The sequence below is a fragment of the Sycon ciliatum genome, chromosome 4, assembly GCF_964019385.1.
Source record: "Sycon ciliatum chromosome 4, ocSycCili1.1, whole genome shotgun sequence".
In the NCBI taxonomy this organism is placed as follows: Eukaryota; Metazoa; Porifera; class Calcarea; order Leucosolenida; family Sycettidae; genus Sycon; species Sycon ciliatum.
The window spans coordinates 8,317,892-8,331,747 of NC_088646.1; the positions used below are offsets into that span (position 1 = coordinate 8,317,892).

The 13,856-nt window shown below is 48.5% G+C and overlaps 1 protein-coding gene across 1 annotated transcript; it reads left to right on the forward strand.

Annotated features, from left to right (window-relative positions):
- Nucleotides 1-89: 89 nt before the first annotated feature.
- Nucleotides 90-13,140, forward strand: LOC135814268 (serine/arginine repetitive matrix protein 2-like). The gene is made up of 8 exons (XM_065327368.1): nt 90-476; nt 3,134-7,237; nt 7,696-7,940; nt 8,188-8,271; nt 10,076-10,181; nt 11,036-11,480; nt 12,050-12,181; nt 12,476-13,140. Exons 1-7 carry the CDS (start codon nt 338-340, stop codon nt 12,177-12,179), a joined length of 5,253 nt encoding a protein of 1,750 aa, XP_065183440.1. The 5' UTR covers nt 90-337; the 3' UTR covers nt 12,180-12,181; nt 12,476-13,140.
- Nucleotides 13,141-13,856: the final 716 nt, after the last annotated feature.

Below are 13,856 nucleotides of genomic sequence, written 5' to 3' on the forward strand. Positions count from 1 at the left end.
CTACAAGCAAGCACGTCACAAAACGTTTCGTCACAAAACCTACAAAAATTGAAAAAATGCGAAGCTGATTGGTTTACGGTATTTTAATTTTTGCTTGAAAGATACAGCCACTGTCTTTACTACTTTTCATTCGGGCTGTTTAGCTACTTTCCTTCCAGCATTCTTCGAGAAACCTGTATGTGATATATTGTGAGCAAGGTCATACTGGAAAGCTGTCTATTGCATAATATTATTGAACAGAGTACAGCTCGCAATGTTCTCTTTGGTGTTTCCTTCCAACCATAATCCGAAGATTGACATTTTGTGGATTTGAACTTCATTGAGCAACTGCATCAGGATGTGGGGTCAGGGCTACTACCGAGGACGTTCACGGGATCAGCAAGGAAGAAGCAACAATGCGAATGAGTCAGAGCTGAACCAGGGAGCTCCACAGCCACGTGGCCCAGCCAGCCAACGAAGTGGTCCGGAGTGGAAAGGTGGAGTTTTACAATTATAGTCTGACTCCAATTGTCCTGGGTGTCTTGTCAATAACATGCTTTAACGTATTGGTGTTGTTCTTGTGAAAGGCACATAGTAAAGCCTTCTGTAAAGAACGATTGTGAAACTAAGGAGTAACTGGAAACTTGGTGACAAGTATTCTACCGTCATACTGTAAGACGTGTTATTATAACGAGTCGCAAATTTAACGATTGTCCAAAATTCAGAGGTTAACGAGGAGATATGTTAACGATCTTGCAGTATTTTGCCATATCCACACACAACATATATGAAGCAGTGCGGCCTCAACGAATCTTATTATAACGAAGAAATGTCATCCGTTAAAACGTTAGATTTGCTTCCTCGTTATATATATACATGTCTTACAGTATCCTTTCCTTACACAGGCCCCTCAATAGGCCTCTGCGGCCTTTGGACAATCCTTAAATATAAATCAATCAATATAGTCACTACTAAGTGCATGCATGGAAATTTGAGGTCAAACCGACGACTGGTGATACTTTATTAGCAGGCTGGCTAAAGGGTACCCCATTTTCGGCCAATGAGAGCGTTTTCGCTAGACACGCTCTGCTTCGCGCACTGATAGCCAGGTAACCAGGTAACCAGATCAATGTTTGATCCCAATCGAAAAAATCCTATTGCCCCCCCCCCCTCGCCGCGTTTTTTTTGCGCTTTTCAACTGGTTGAAGATTCCTTCTGAAAATGTCCAACCGCGGGATAACATGGATGACTAGGGCACACATTTACCCTCATTGGTGTATTCTCCTGCACCTATCCAGACCTACCGATGCATTCACTTTTCAATATTTTTCTAGGATTAAATGTTATATGCTTGCTGTGGCTCAATTCTAATGGATACTTTGCTGTGTCCAGGCACTTGGCAAATCTCCAGTAGAACAAGGTAGAGTGCATTTCAGTGTTATACGTGCGCTGTTACATGTGTAAAAAGGTCTGTGCTCTGCGCATTGAGGACTTTTACGGCAGTTTGCCAAGCCTTTCTTTGTACATGCGTGCCTACAAGTATCTGGTTGGCGGTGTGTCACCCAGCACAGCGAAAGCAGTGTAGTTACAGCTATGCAATTCATTGCCAAGACTGGCACATAACAGTAGGGAGGTTTCGCTCTACGTAATTGCGTATGAAAATCCGTATGTCGTACGCGCCGGGGAGCGAGGGCAACTTTCATACGTAAATCTCTGTACGGATTTCCGTAGGAAAGCTGTTTCCTTCGTTGGGTCCTCCGTAGGACTTTTTGAAATATTTTTCGCACCTTACGGATTTATCCATGGCAACGTTTAAGTCGCGGGAGAAAGCAAGGCACACCACGTGGAGAACAAAATGGAAAACGCGGTTTCGGTTCGTGTTGCATGCGGTGGACGCATGCAGCCAACGCGTGTCCGAAGCAGCAAGGCATCATGCTTAGCAGTCGTGGTGAAATTATGTAGAGCGGAAACTCGACAGCGCTGATTTTTACATATGAAAATTACGTGCAGTTCCTACGTTATTTTCATACGTGATTACGTAGAGCGAAACCTCCCCAGTGTCTGCACCTACCCAGGCTTCAGCTCGTGGACATGCAGCAAACACATGAAACAGAGAAGAACATTTTGAAAATGTACAACACCGTGCACCCGGTTTCAAGGTGACGATGTGAAACATCTAAGGCTTTAATCCTACCAATGTGATAAGTGGCTGTAGTTCATTCACGGCTCGTGTTTTCAGGATCAGCTACATGTACATGGCACCCTTCCGAATGGAGATGATGCTCCCGTTTCGGGGAACATGGCTAGTCCACTAAGTTAACTACACTTCACTGGCCGCTGCTGCACTCCATGTGTCTTGTCACCGAATCTGCTCGCTGCGTTGCCCCAGTCAGTGCCATGTGTACAGAATTGATTCTTTGAGCCTCGTTGTAACTGGCACAGCAAACGCAACACTGCTGAATGCGGCATGGCGCCAGCCAAAAGGAGCTAGATGTACGCCTATCGCTTTTGGGCCTGGAGTCTGGAAGCCGCTTTTTAATTTGTTTAGATTGTTGCCGTGAGCTGGCCATCATGTAAGTATGACATTCTGTTTGCAATGCCCTGTGATTGTACACTAAGTTGCTAACATAACACAGCAGGATGTAGGGGGTAGTGGGCAATGGTTTTCTGTGCATGTGGCCGGTACTACTAAGTATTTGTTATGCTAGTTGTACAACTAGCATATTGCTGTCTATCCCAGGTTCCATGTACTGTATAACATGTAATTTTAGGTGCAGTAAAATTTCGGTACCGAGGACCTGCCAGGTTTCAGGTGTAATGTAGAATTAGGTGACCAGCGTTTCCTGCACCTACAGGGCACTCTCCAGTGCCATTTAGGTGTAATTTAAATTTTGGTGCCTGGTTTCTTTGCCGAAATCACCGAAATTTAAGTTACACCGAAAATAACGTGTTATACAGCACCTGCTCTTATTTATAGACACAACTTTAAATTTGTGGTGGCATTCAGACTTGAGTGTGAACTGTCTCTTATTTTACCAGGTTTGCTATTGTGATGTCCAGATCACATCTTTTCAAAATCGACCTCGTTTCTGTCATGCAATGGTGTGCATGTGGAGCACTGTGTTGAATGTTTGTGTGCCTTCTCTGTTTGCAGAGGACGAACAGAGCTGGCTCCGTCAACAGCAGCAGCAGCAGCAGGCAAGGGTTTCTGATCAACACTCCGCACACCGTTATCCCCAGCAAACCGAGCAGTATGCTCATGACCCTGGCTATAAGCGAGCAGCTGCACCTCCGGCGAGCAAGTCTGATGCAATCTCAGCGCCCCGTGCTCGGCAACAGCCACCTGGGCATACACCACGAGCAGTGCGTTCCACACCCTTAGAAGCTGGCCAGCATGAGTCCGTGCAGTATGCTCCTCGTTCTCCGCAAGTTGCTTACTCTGGTGAAGGGCCCCAGTCCGGCTCTCATCACCGGCAGCCTGCTTCACCAAGCAATGCGAGACAAGATTCATCACACGAGACAAACCCAGCGCAGGAGCACCCAAGACCAAACAGAACTCTCCTTAGCGCTACATCTATCCCGAAGCGAACACTTCTGACTGAACCGCGTAGCTCGGCTCCTGCTGGTCGTGGCGCTCCTCGGGAATCTCAGAAGCAAGCAAGTCAGCCTGACCGTTCTTCCGGGCCAGTTCGTGATCTCTCGTCCAATGCCCAGCCGAGGCGTACTGATGTTCCGCCTAGGAATCAGGCTGCTCAATGGCAAGACTATGCAGATGCACCTCACCAGTCACAGCGATCGGCCTCAGGCCCTGCGCTTGATGATAGAAGTAGAAGCAGGCCATCATCCGGCACGCACCAATCCTCTGTGCAGCTCCATGGAGTTGGTGGGGAACCGGGATGGAACTCTGCTGATGTCAAGACTGACAGACAAACTGACACTAGCCATCAGCAACAACAGCTGCTGCAAGCTGTTCCACAACAGCAACCAAAGCCACATCCAGGACGCGAGCATCACCAGCAGAGAGATGAACCACAGCATCGTCCACAACAACAAAGACATCACCAAGGTCGGTTGAATCAAGACGAGCAGCATCCACATTGGCAGCAGCAGCGTCAACAGACCCAGCCTTCAGATTCTGATAGGCACGTGCCTGCACAAGGAAGAAGTACCGATTATAATGGTAGACATCAGCAACAACAGCAGCCCAAAGCTGTTTCACAACAGGCCGTAGTACCTCCAACCCAGCAGCCGCAAAAACAACAGCCAAAACCGCATCTTGGGCGTGAGCATCACCAGCAGAGAGACGAACCACAGCATCGTCTACAACAACAGAGCCATCACCAAGATCGGTTGAATCAAGACGAGCAGCATCCACATTGGCAGCAGCAGCGTCAACAGACCCAGCTTTCAGATTCTGATAAGCACGTGCCTTCGCCAAGAAAAAGTACCGACTATGATGGTAGACATCAGCAACAACAGCAGCCCAAAGCTGTTTCACAACAGGCCGTAGTACCTTCGACCCATCAACCGCAAAAACAACAGCCAAAACCGCATCTTGGGCGTGAGCATCACCAGCAGAGAGACGAACCACAGCATCGTCCACAACAACAGAGCCATCACCAAGATCGGTTGAATCAAGACGAGCAGCATCCACATTGGCAGCAGCAGCAGCAGCGTCAACAGACCCAGCCTTCAGATTCTGATAAGCACCTGCCTGCACCAAGAAGAAGTACCGACTATGATAGTCACTCACGCAGCTATGCCAGAAGTGATGAGCCTGGGCAATCGGGACACTCGTACTCCAGACAGGAGCAGCAACAGCAGCTTCGTACATATCCTGAGAGCACGCACACATCTGGCGAAGCACATGCTGCACAAGGCGAGTCTGACCACCATGCGTATGACAGGTTGAAGGGGCGATCAGCAGTACCACCAGCGGTAACAGCACAGCATAGCCAGCATCCATCTGAGCGCGCACATCCACCAGACCTTCCAAGTAGGACTGCCCAAGACAATGTTGCTTCGACTGGCAGTGATGGTATTGCGTGGCGCAGGGGAGACACTGGTAGCAAGGAGAGTGCTACTTCAACTGGCAATGATGGTATTGCGTGGCGCAGGGGAGACACTGGTAGCAAGGAGAGTGCTGCTTCAACTGGCAGTGATGATATTGCATGGTCACTTGCTAGACCTATTCGCGACGGCGCTGGGGATAATTGGCAAGCGAAAGGGCAAGTTGATGAACGTAGTGATGTTGCTGCTGCTCCCGAGACCTGGCAACGCAATCACAACTCTGTTCAACAATACTCGTCAGAATCGGACAGGAAGTCTGCTTTCAGAAGCCGCCCTGTGGAAGATGATTTGCCTCGGGCAGTCAGTTACCGACATGACTCCCACAAGCGTGACGTATCTGCACAATCTTCCTTTCCAGCTGATAATCGCCACTACAAGCATGGGCCAGTTGATCGTCACCAAGCGTACAATGAACCAGCTGCTGGTGGCAAAAGTCATCCTGTGCCCACGGAGGATCTGAATCGTGCGGAACAACCAGCGGGGTCGGTGAGTCGTGTAGGGTATGCTTCACAATCTGTGGACACTGCTCGGGTGCATTCACAAATTTCTCCAGGTGATGAGCGGAGAAGCAGGACTGGTCCTCGTGTACCAGAATCTGAGCAAGAGCAAACGCATCACATCCCTGGGTATAGATCTCCTACAGACGACAGGTACTCAGGAGCTGACCCACACACTGCTGATAGTGTGACTTTCAGAAGCCGCCCTGTGCAAGATGATTTGCCTCAGGCAGTCAGTTACCGACATGACTCTCACGAGCGTGACGTATCTGCACAATCTTCCTTTCCTGCTGATGATCGCCACTACAAGCATGTGCCAGTTGATCGTCACCAAGCGTACAATGAACCAGCTGCTGGTGGCAAAAGTCATCCTGTGTCCAAGGAGGATCTGAATCGTGCGGAACAACCAGCGGGGTCGGTGAGTCGTGTAAGGTATGCTTCTGAATCTGTTGACACTGCTCGGGTGCATTCACAAATTTCTCCAGGTGATGAGCGGAGAAGCAGGACTGGTCCTCGTGTACCAGAATCTGAGCAAGAGCAAACGCATCACATCCCTGGTTATCGATCTCCTACAGACGACAGGTACTCAGGAGCTGACCCACTCACTGCTGATAGCCTGCCTGATGTGCGCTTTGCAGAGGATATGTATGAACAGTCCTTGAGCCAGGCATCGGCAGATCGAGAAAGTGTGGCACAGTCACACAGCCATGAGCACCTGCCTACGCGCACCCAATCTGCTGCAGTGCACAGTACAGTAGACAGACCTGAACGCACTGTGGCTAGCTTACCGGAGGCTGAACTCAAAGTTCTGACTCGCAAGACTTTTGACTATGGTCACTCGGTCCCGGTTGCAGGTGCAAAGGCACCTGCGGATCAACAACCGTCGGACCCTGCTCCTCCCAAAGTGAATGATTCATTTTTTGACCTGGGTGGGGAAAGCAAATCACGGTCTGTTGATACTGGTGATCGTAGACAGAACATGGAGCGAGTTTCTGGATACACGGAGCAAGACGGCACGTCTCATGATGTGGACTCTTTGTTTGACCGAGAGAGACGACCGCCAGTGTCTAGTAGGCAACGTGTTGTTCCTAGCCATACTGCTGAGTTGGGTTCTGCGGACGGTGCTGGCCGTCTGGCCATGCTCGGTCGCCAGTGGCCGTTAAAGACCACTACTGCAACACTACGTCCTAAGCAACGGGAAGTTACCCCGGAGCGTGACTGGGGAAGACGCCTGTCTCCGGAAGACGACAGGAGTTATGGGCCACCGGCGGTGCCAGATGCTGCATATTCCCGTGACCGCTACGATTCCCGTGTTTTGGGCAGGTCACCTGAGGATCGTCTGCCTGGCAGACATGAGGCTGAGTTTGAAGATGAGGACCTTCTCGGAGAGCCACTCAATGAGGATTATGATGGAAGACCATACTCGCCCCCAGATGAGAGCGGTGGTCGAGCATGGACTGCATCTAGTGAAGCTCGTCATGCATCGTCACCTGATCAGAAACATTGGCAACAGCCAAAGCAGCAACGTGATACATGGGAGGGCTTTGGTTTTGGTGACAGTAGCAAGTCAGCTGAAGCCAGTGAAGACGCTGCCATGATGCAGATAGCCAAGGCCTTGTTCCCAGATGCTGCTGAAGCACTGGCTAAGGTTGGCATGGAGAGCAAGCTGACGGATCTGATTGTCAGTGCAGGTATGTTATGTTGATGTGCGTGCGTGCGCGCGTGTGTGTGTGTGTGTGAGTTTGCAGATGTGTGTGTCTACATGTGGACATGTGTGTGCCTGTGCCTGTTTCAGGCATGTTACGCTACCCTCACATGTGTGTGTGTGTGTGTGTGTGTGTGTGTGTGTGTGTGTGTTCTTGTTTTGCTATGCATGTGTCTTTGTGTGCGATTATTGCCTGTGCGTGTTGAACTCAACCTGCTGCAGAGAAAATGCTTGGTTTTCCAGCTTTTCCTTTTCCTGTATAGCCTCGTCTTGGGCTCAGTGAATATTTGTACTGTTACGACATTGCTTCAAGTGTGCCAGTTGACAGTGCAATGCAAAATTTCAACTAAACAGACCACTAGTATCTTGATTGTGAAAAAGGTTCGGTGTTCAGCATGTATTTCATCCTGATCCACTTTGCTATTCTTCTTTCACTCTCTTCAGCTGCTGCCAATACTAGCACTACTGCAAAGGACAAGCCAAACCTTCCCCCGTGGCTTCGCGAGCAGCTCGGCACCATGATGGCCAATAAACAAAAGCGAGATGAAGACGCTTCGAAGACTGCCGCCAAGGGCGGAAAGTCCGCAAGGCAGGCTGGAAGTGATACGGACTACTCTGACTCGGAGGATGAAGAGCGGGGTGCAGAGTCTGACACCAGTGCAGCGGAAGTTCTTTCATCGGAAGAAGAGGTAGGCTAAGTGCTGTGCATACAGGCGACTATACGCACTGTATAATATTACAGTGACAAGTTTTTTTCTTCAAACAGTGCGAGTATGATATACGCACTAGTTGTGTCTGCATGCATTCCATTCCTTGCAGTACTCTAGCAGTTGTCTGGTATCATAAAGTTATGTGAATGTGCTGCAGTTACATTCTGCTGGCAATGCCCATCTCACTCTTTGGTCTTTGTTTTGCTGCTGATTTCCTTCTGAACAGAGTCCGCGTAGAGCGAAGAAGAAGCCTCGTAGTAAGAAGAAGAAATCATCTAAAGTGAAGAAGGCTCCTACTCAAGAGTCTTTGGTACGGCACGCCGTTTGCTGCTTTGTTTAGGTGCCACATTGCATCTGCTCAGGTGCCTGTGTGTTTTTCCACCACTGTTGCTGCTGCTACTGCTGTTCCTGCTGCTGCTGCTGCTGTTCCTCCTGCTGCTGTTGCTGCTGCTGCTGTTCCTCCTGCTGCTGATGCTGTTGCTGCTGCTGCTGCTGCTGCTGCCACTGTTGTTACTGCTGCCTTTGGTTTTGGTCTTGTTCTTCAGGTTTGTGGCTCATGACAAAGAGGACAGATGGTAGTTGTGCTTCACATGCTGTCCATTGTTTCTTCTGAATGAGCCAAGCTTGTTCTTAGGAGTACCTATGTATTGCGTTAGTACTGCTCTTCACCAGGTGGCCCGGCAGCCTTGGCGCGAATTTACGGACGATCAAGGGTCAGAGAAGCTGAAGGCCATGAGTAGTGCATGTGCACTATGTGCTGATGTGCTACTTAGTGTGGCGTGCTCTGTTTCTTGTGCACCTCCATAGTGCATAGTGCCTAGCCTGTTTCCTTCAAAACTCTGGATTGGCGGAGTGGGTCAACCTTCCAGAAGAATATCGTGTCTGCGATGGAATTGAAACGTGCCCGATCACACGATGGCGATCTGCAGTGTAAATCAGCGATTGGTGGACTTCCTTGCTTCGTTTTGCTAGCAGACTGAAGGCTGATTTTCAACCGTAATGTTTTCAGTGCCTGCGCTCTCCTTGACGGGCTGTGTGTCTCAAGGATGCATTGCCATGGTGTATTGTGATGAGATCATAGTTTAGCCCGTCCAGGAGCTGGTGCTAGAAATCGTGCTAAAGTTTCTATTGCGTTCCTCGTGTAGTTTGGTGACTCCTGCACTGCTGCGAAATAAGGAGTGTAAGTTGTGATACATAGCCAACTCTGGGAACTGCTGGTACGTTTTGATCTAGTCGCTACACTCATCAGCTTGCTATGCAGCAACAATCTATTACCCGTGCTCACTCGTAGCCACAGGTACTCGAGCATGGCATATCATAGCTTTGTGCTTGACAAGTGCTTGCTTTTGGTGTTGACTTGATATCTCTCACGCCATCTGTCTAACCATATTCATCGCGCTACGTTTGTGAAATGCGATCAGCTTCAGCAGTGGAATCTGACAGCCGGTTTTCTTTTTCTCACCTCGCCACCTGGTTAGCGACATGGTACCACTTGTGTGATTTTTGTGTCCTTCTCAAGAACATGATATTAGACTACTGTCCGTAGGCTGTGCCATTCTCTTTTTTGGCTGGAGTTGTGGTACCAGGGTGCAGTGCTGTACGCAGGCCGGTTTAGACTTGAGGTGTGCGACTACTTTCTGTGTGCATTCCTGTCTTGAAGAGAGCGCTCTTATGGTGTACACTGTGCAGTGCCTGGTTTGTCTTCCGAAATATGCTTGTACGAGTCGACTGGTGCAGCTATCTCTTGGATTGTTTTGAGTCCTGAAAATGGCTGGAAGACTCTTTCTCTTCTTGCCTTCATCGACTGAATATAAAGAAGCCATTCGCATTGAATAGCCAGGGACATGTCAGCTACGTGCACAACAAAAAATGCCCTGTGATTCGAGTGTGAATCAGCCTGTGTCAGCATGTCAGTTACCCAACTCGTGGAAGGTCTGTGAACTCGGTGGATTGAACTTCTTTTCGCTCCCGGCGTCCTGTATGGTAGTGCTGAATGCAAATGTCACATGCGTGCACATCGGGCGAAATGGCAGGAACTGTGCACTTAGTACAAGTCATGTACTTGTTACGTGCCATGTAGCTCTGCATGTGTGGCTGTGTTTCTTGTGTTTCAGTTTGACCAGGTGCGGCGCATGATGACAAGTGTTTTGTTAGATGCTACCGAGCATGACATTGAGAAAGTGGCGCGGGATGCTATGGAAGAGTATCGTCTTCCCAAACGTAAGTCGTCTCTCATCACACTACCTCATGTTGACAGCCGTACGTGATGTATTGATGGCATACCGTATTTCCGCAAATAAAAGGCCGTCCTCGTATACAACGCCTTCCTCGTATACAAGGCCGGGGCAGGGGGCGATTGAAAAAATAAAAGACCGTCTCCGATTAGAAGACCGGGCCTACTAAATGAGTCTTTGTTCTTGTGTTAAAAATAGAAGACCGTGCTCAAACTGTGGGAAAAATAGAAGACCGTGCTCAAACTGTGTAGAAGAAAATGGAAGAACGGAGGTAACACTGTGTGGCGAGAAATAGAAGACCGGGCCGGGGTCAAACTGGGTTGAAAGAATAAAAGACCGTCCTCGAATACAAGACCGTCCTCGATTATAAGGCCGGGTTAGGACGAGGTTGAAAAAATAGTAGACCGGCCTACTATTTGTGGAAATACGGTAGTTCATCCACTGCTTTCTAAGTTTCTAGACTTGTCTGAACTCGAAGGGAAATGTACGGTCACTGTAAGAGGTGCTGTTTGTTTCTGTTTTTTTTTTTTTTCTCTTCTTGACTTTGGCATACGTGCGTGAATGTGTAGTCAGCCTACATGTGCTTTCCCTGGCTTGATACTTCTGTTGATGAGCTGCGAGTGTGGATATGCCCGCATGAGAGAAATTAATTTACAAAGACCAACAGGTAGACATACTAGTAGTACATGTGCCGTTTTTATATGTGTGCGGAACTGCAACCTCTGCAAATGAAATGGGTAAGACTTCATCTCTGGGTAAGGAAAGTGCAGCGCCCTATGCTTTCTTGCATTGTCATAATATGCCTTGGCGGATTGTGTGTGTTTCTGTTCTTCTGTGCAGGTCCACTGCTCATTGGCTATGATGAGTCTATCAGCTGCAGTGAGGATGAGAGGGAGGACTTCGATTTACAAGCTGGACCTGACACAACAGCAGCAGCAGCCGGTGGACCACCTGCCCGCTCATCTCGGTGGGATGCCCCTATGCCGAAGAAGTCGGCAAAGCAGAAGCGCGCCGCAAAGCGCTCCTTTTCACGAAGCCGCTCTCGTTCTCCCAGTCCAGAACGGAAGCGCTCACGGCGGCGTTCTTATTCACGATCCTTGTCTCCTAAGCGTTCTCCTAGCCCACGGCGACGTCACCGATCTCGATCTCGCCCACCACCTAGAAGAAGACGGTCGCGGTCTCCGTCTTATAGTACTCGATCTTGGAGTAGGAGTAGGAGCAGGAGCCCACCACCAACCCACAGGAGCCCATCACCAACCCACAGGAGCCCATCACCAACCCACAGGTTGGTAGCATGGTGTATTGCCAGTGACTGGAAATATCTGCTTGTCTCTTTCCTTCACACATAGCACTCTGTGTTCGTACTTTCGCGAGCTATGTGTGTGCGTGTGTGTGCGTGTAATGTGCGCAGCTCTCAGTGTGCACATGCATGCTTTGGGTTCCTAAGGTTTCTGACTGCTTGCTATGTAGGTTTGTACATTTTTGTTGCTGTGATGTCATCACGTACCTCACAGTTCGTGTTTCCCTTTTTGGAACTGTATCAAGGGACAATGGCTTCTTTTAGTTGTTACTGAAGTTCACAGCTCTCTCCCCTGCTTTTCAAAATACACGTACTACACGGCAGGCTCAAGATGCTGTTGCATGCTTCTCATTCATTCCATGTGATTTGTCTTTGCTGTCCATCATATTTCTTCGTGTACACTGATGTTCAGCCAAGGTGTGTGTGTGTGTGTGTGTGTGTGTGTGTGTGTGTGTGTGTGTGTGTGTGTGTGTGCGTGCGTGCATGCGTGTGTATGCGCGCGCGCGTGTGTGCGTGTGTGCGTGTGTGTATGTGTGTGTGTGTGTGTTCTGCAGACGTTCCCGTGCACCTCCTCCACGGCAGCGTGCACCTCCACAGCAACGGCGTCATCATCAGCCTGTTGAGTACTACAAGACTAGTGGCTACGACTGGGCTAAACTTGTACGGGGCCGCAATCGCTTCTAACGGTAAGCCTGACCAAATGCAACATGCAACTGCTGCAAAGCTTGCTTGCTTGCACACTTTGTTTGCAGGTGTTTCCGTGCTTCTAAATATCACCAATCTGATTCCCTGTCTTCTGGTGTGTGCGTGTGTGTGTGTGTGTGTGTGTGTGTGTGTGTGTGTGTGTGTGTGTGTGTGTGTGTGTGTGGCGTGTGTGGCGTGTGTTTGCGTCCACATGTCTTGTGTGCTTGTGTGTTTGTGTGTGTGTGTGTGTGTGTGTGTGTGTGTGCACATTGACTTGTTTGTGTTTGTGCTTCTAGATTTGTTTCTGAATCGAGCGCTGCCGTTCCATATCTATTCATTCTTCCTCGGCTTCCATACTTTATTACGATTTCCTACTTGCTTGGGAAGTCGCAACACTCCTTTGTGTAGCTACTGGCACTGCCGCGCAATTTGACTTATTTTCACTCTAATCTGATGGAGTCCCAACCACATGTGCATGGTATATGTTTTAATATACCTTTAAAAAGTGCTATTCGTTTTTTTGCACTTTCTGATAGCCCTGTGTTCTGTACTTTATTTGTTTTACCTTGTGCTGATAGGCTGTTTGATAGTAATGTCTGGCATCTACACACAGACATTGTAATGCCTTTTTAAATTAAGGATATTTAGTGCAATTATGGATATTTAGTGCACAGCTGATCTCTGTTTGTGGGATGACCCCAACTACATGTCATCCCAGTGTCCCTGGATTAGAGCCCTCAATTATTGTGTCCTTTCAAAACATCTGAACCCCGTATCTACAACTCTGGCCCTCTCTTCCTCCTCTGTTTCTGCACACCTTAGACACGTCATCTACTGGCGTTTGCTTGGCCACGGCACCTATTCACATGCATCGTTGAAATATTTCCCTCTCCATTCCATGCGTCTATCCTGAAATGCAGGATTATCATGGCGTTGCGTAAGCGAAACCAACACAACGCGAGTTCTTTCGTCATGAAAATGGTCCAATTTTTAAGAGAAGTGAGTGAACAGCCATTGGTCTACCACGTGTTGTCGGTCATTGGCGAAACCTAAACGATGGCTTCTTTTGTTGTGACATAAGCGTCTGAGTGTTATCTTTGTGTTCAGCTTTTTTCATCACTACTTCAGTGCGGAAAACTGCCGGGACAGTGATGCTGGGGGTTTTGCTTCTGCAGCCGTCTTCAGATTATACTAGTTCCGGCGACATCGTCCTGTCTCTTGATCACTTCTGGTCAAAGCTTTTTTTTCATTTTTTTCTCACAGTGAACCTGTTGCAGTTTAAAACGTTTGCCTACTTCACAGAGCAGTGAACAAGCAAGCCTTGTGCAGTTATTCGTTATTGCATGAAGAAGGTAAGTATGGTAGAGCAATGCTGCTTGAATCCTGATGTTCTCAGCAAGTTGGAGTCGCTTACTGTAAATCAACAACTAAATGAAGTTTCAGTCAGAATTCCTTTTCGAAGCCATGTCACGGGGCAGGAATAGTTTGAATCCCAAGTAATACTGAACCCTAAAGTTACATGTACCGTACTACCGGTATAGCACAAGGTGTTGATCTGATTTTCTGACTTTTTGGTACACGTGACCATAATTATCTAGAAAAAAATGATACTTGTGGACGACCCCCAACAACCCACCTTTTGTTCCAAACTGCGGAAGAGCTTCAGCCAAAGATCAT

Coding starts and splice junctions, on each gene's coding strand:
- LOC135814268 (XM_065327368.1), top strand. CDS start 338: ATGTGGGGTCAGGGCTACTACCGAGGACGTTCACGGGATCAGCAAGGA. Junction 8,272..10,075: donor CTCCTACTCAAGAGTCTTTG/GTACGGCACGCC, acceptor CTTGTGTTTCAG/TTTGACCAGGTGCGGCGCAT. Junction 11,481..12,049: donor AGCCCATCACCAACCCACAG/GTTGGTAGCATG, acceptor TGTGTTCTGCAG/ACGTTCCCGTGCACCTCCTC.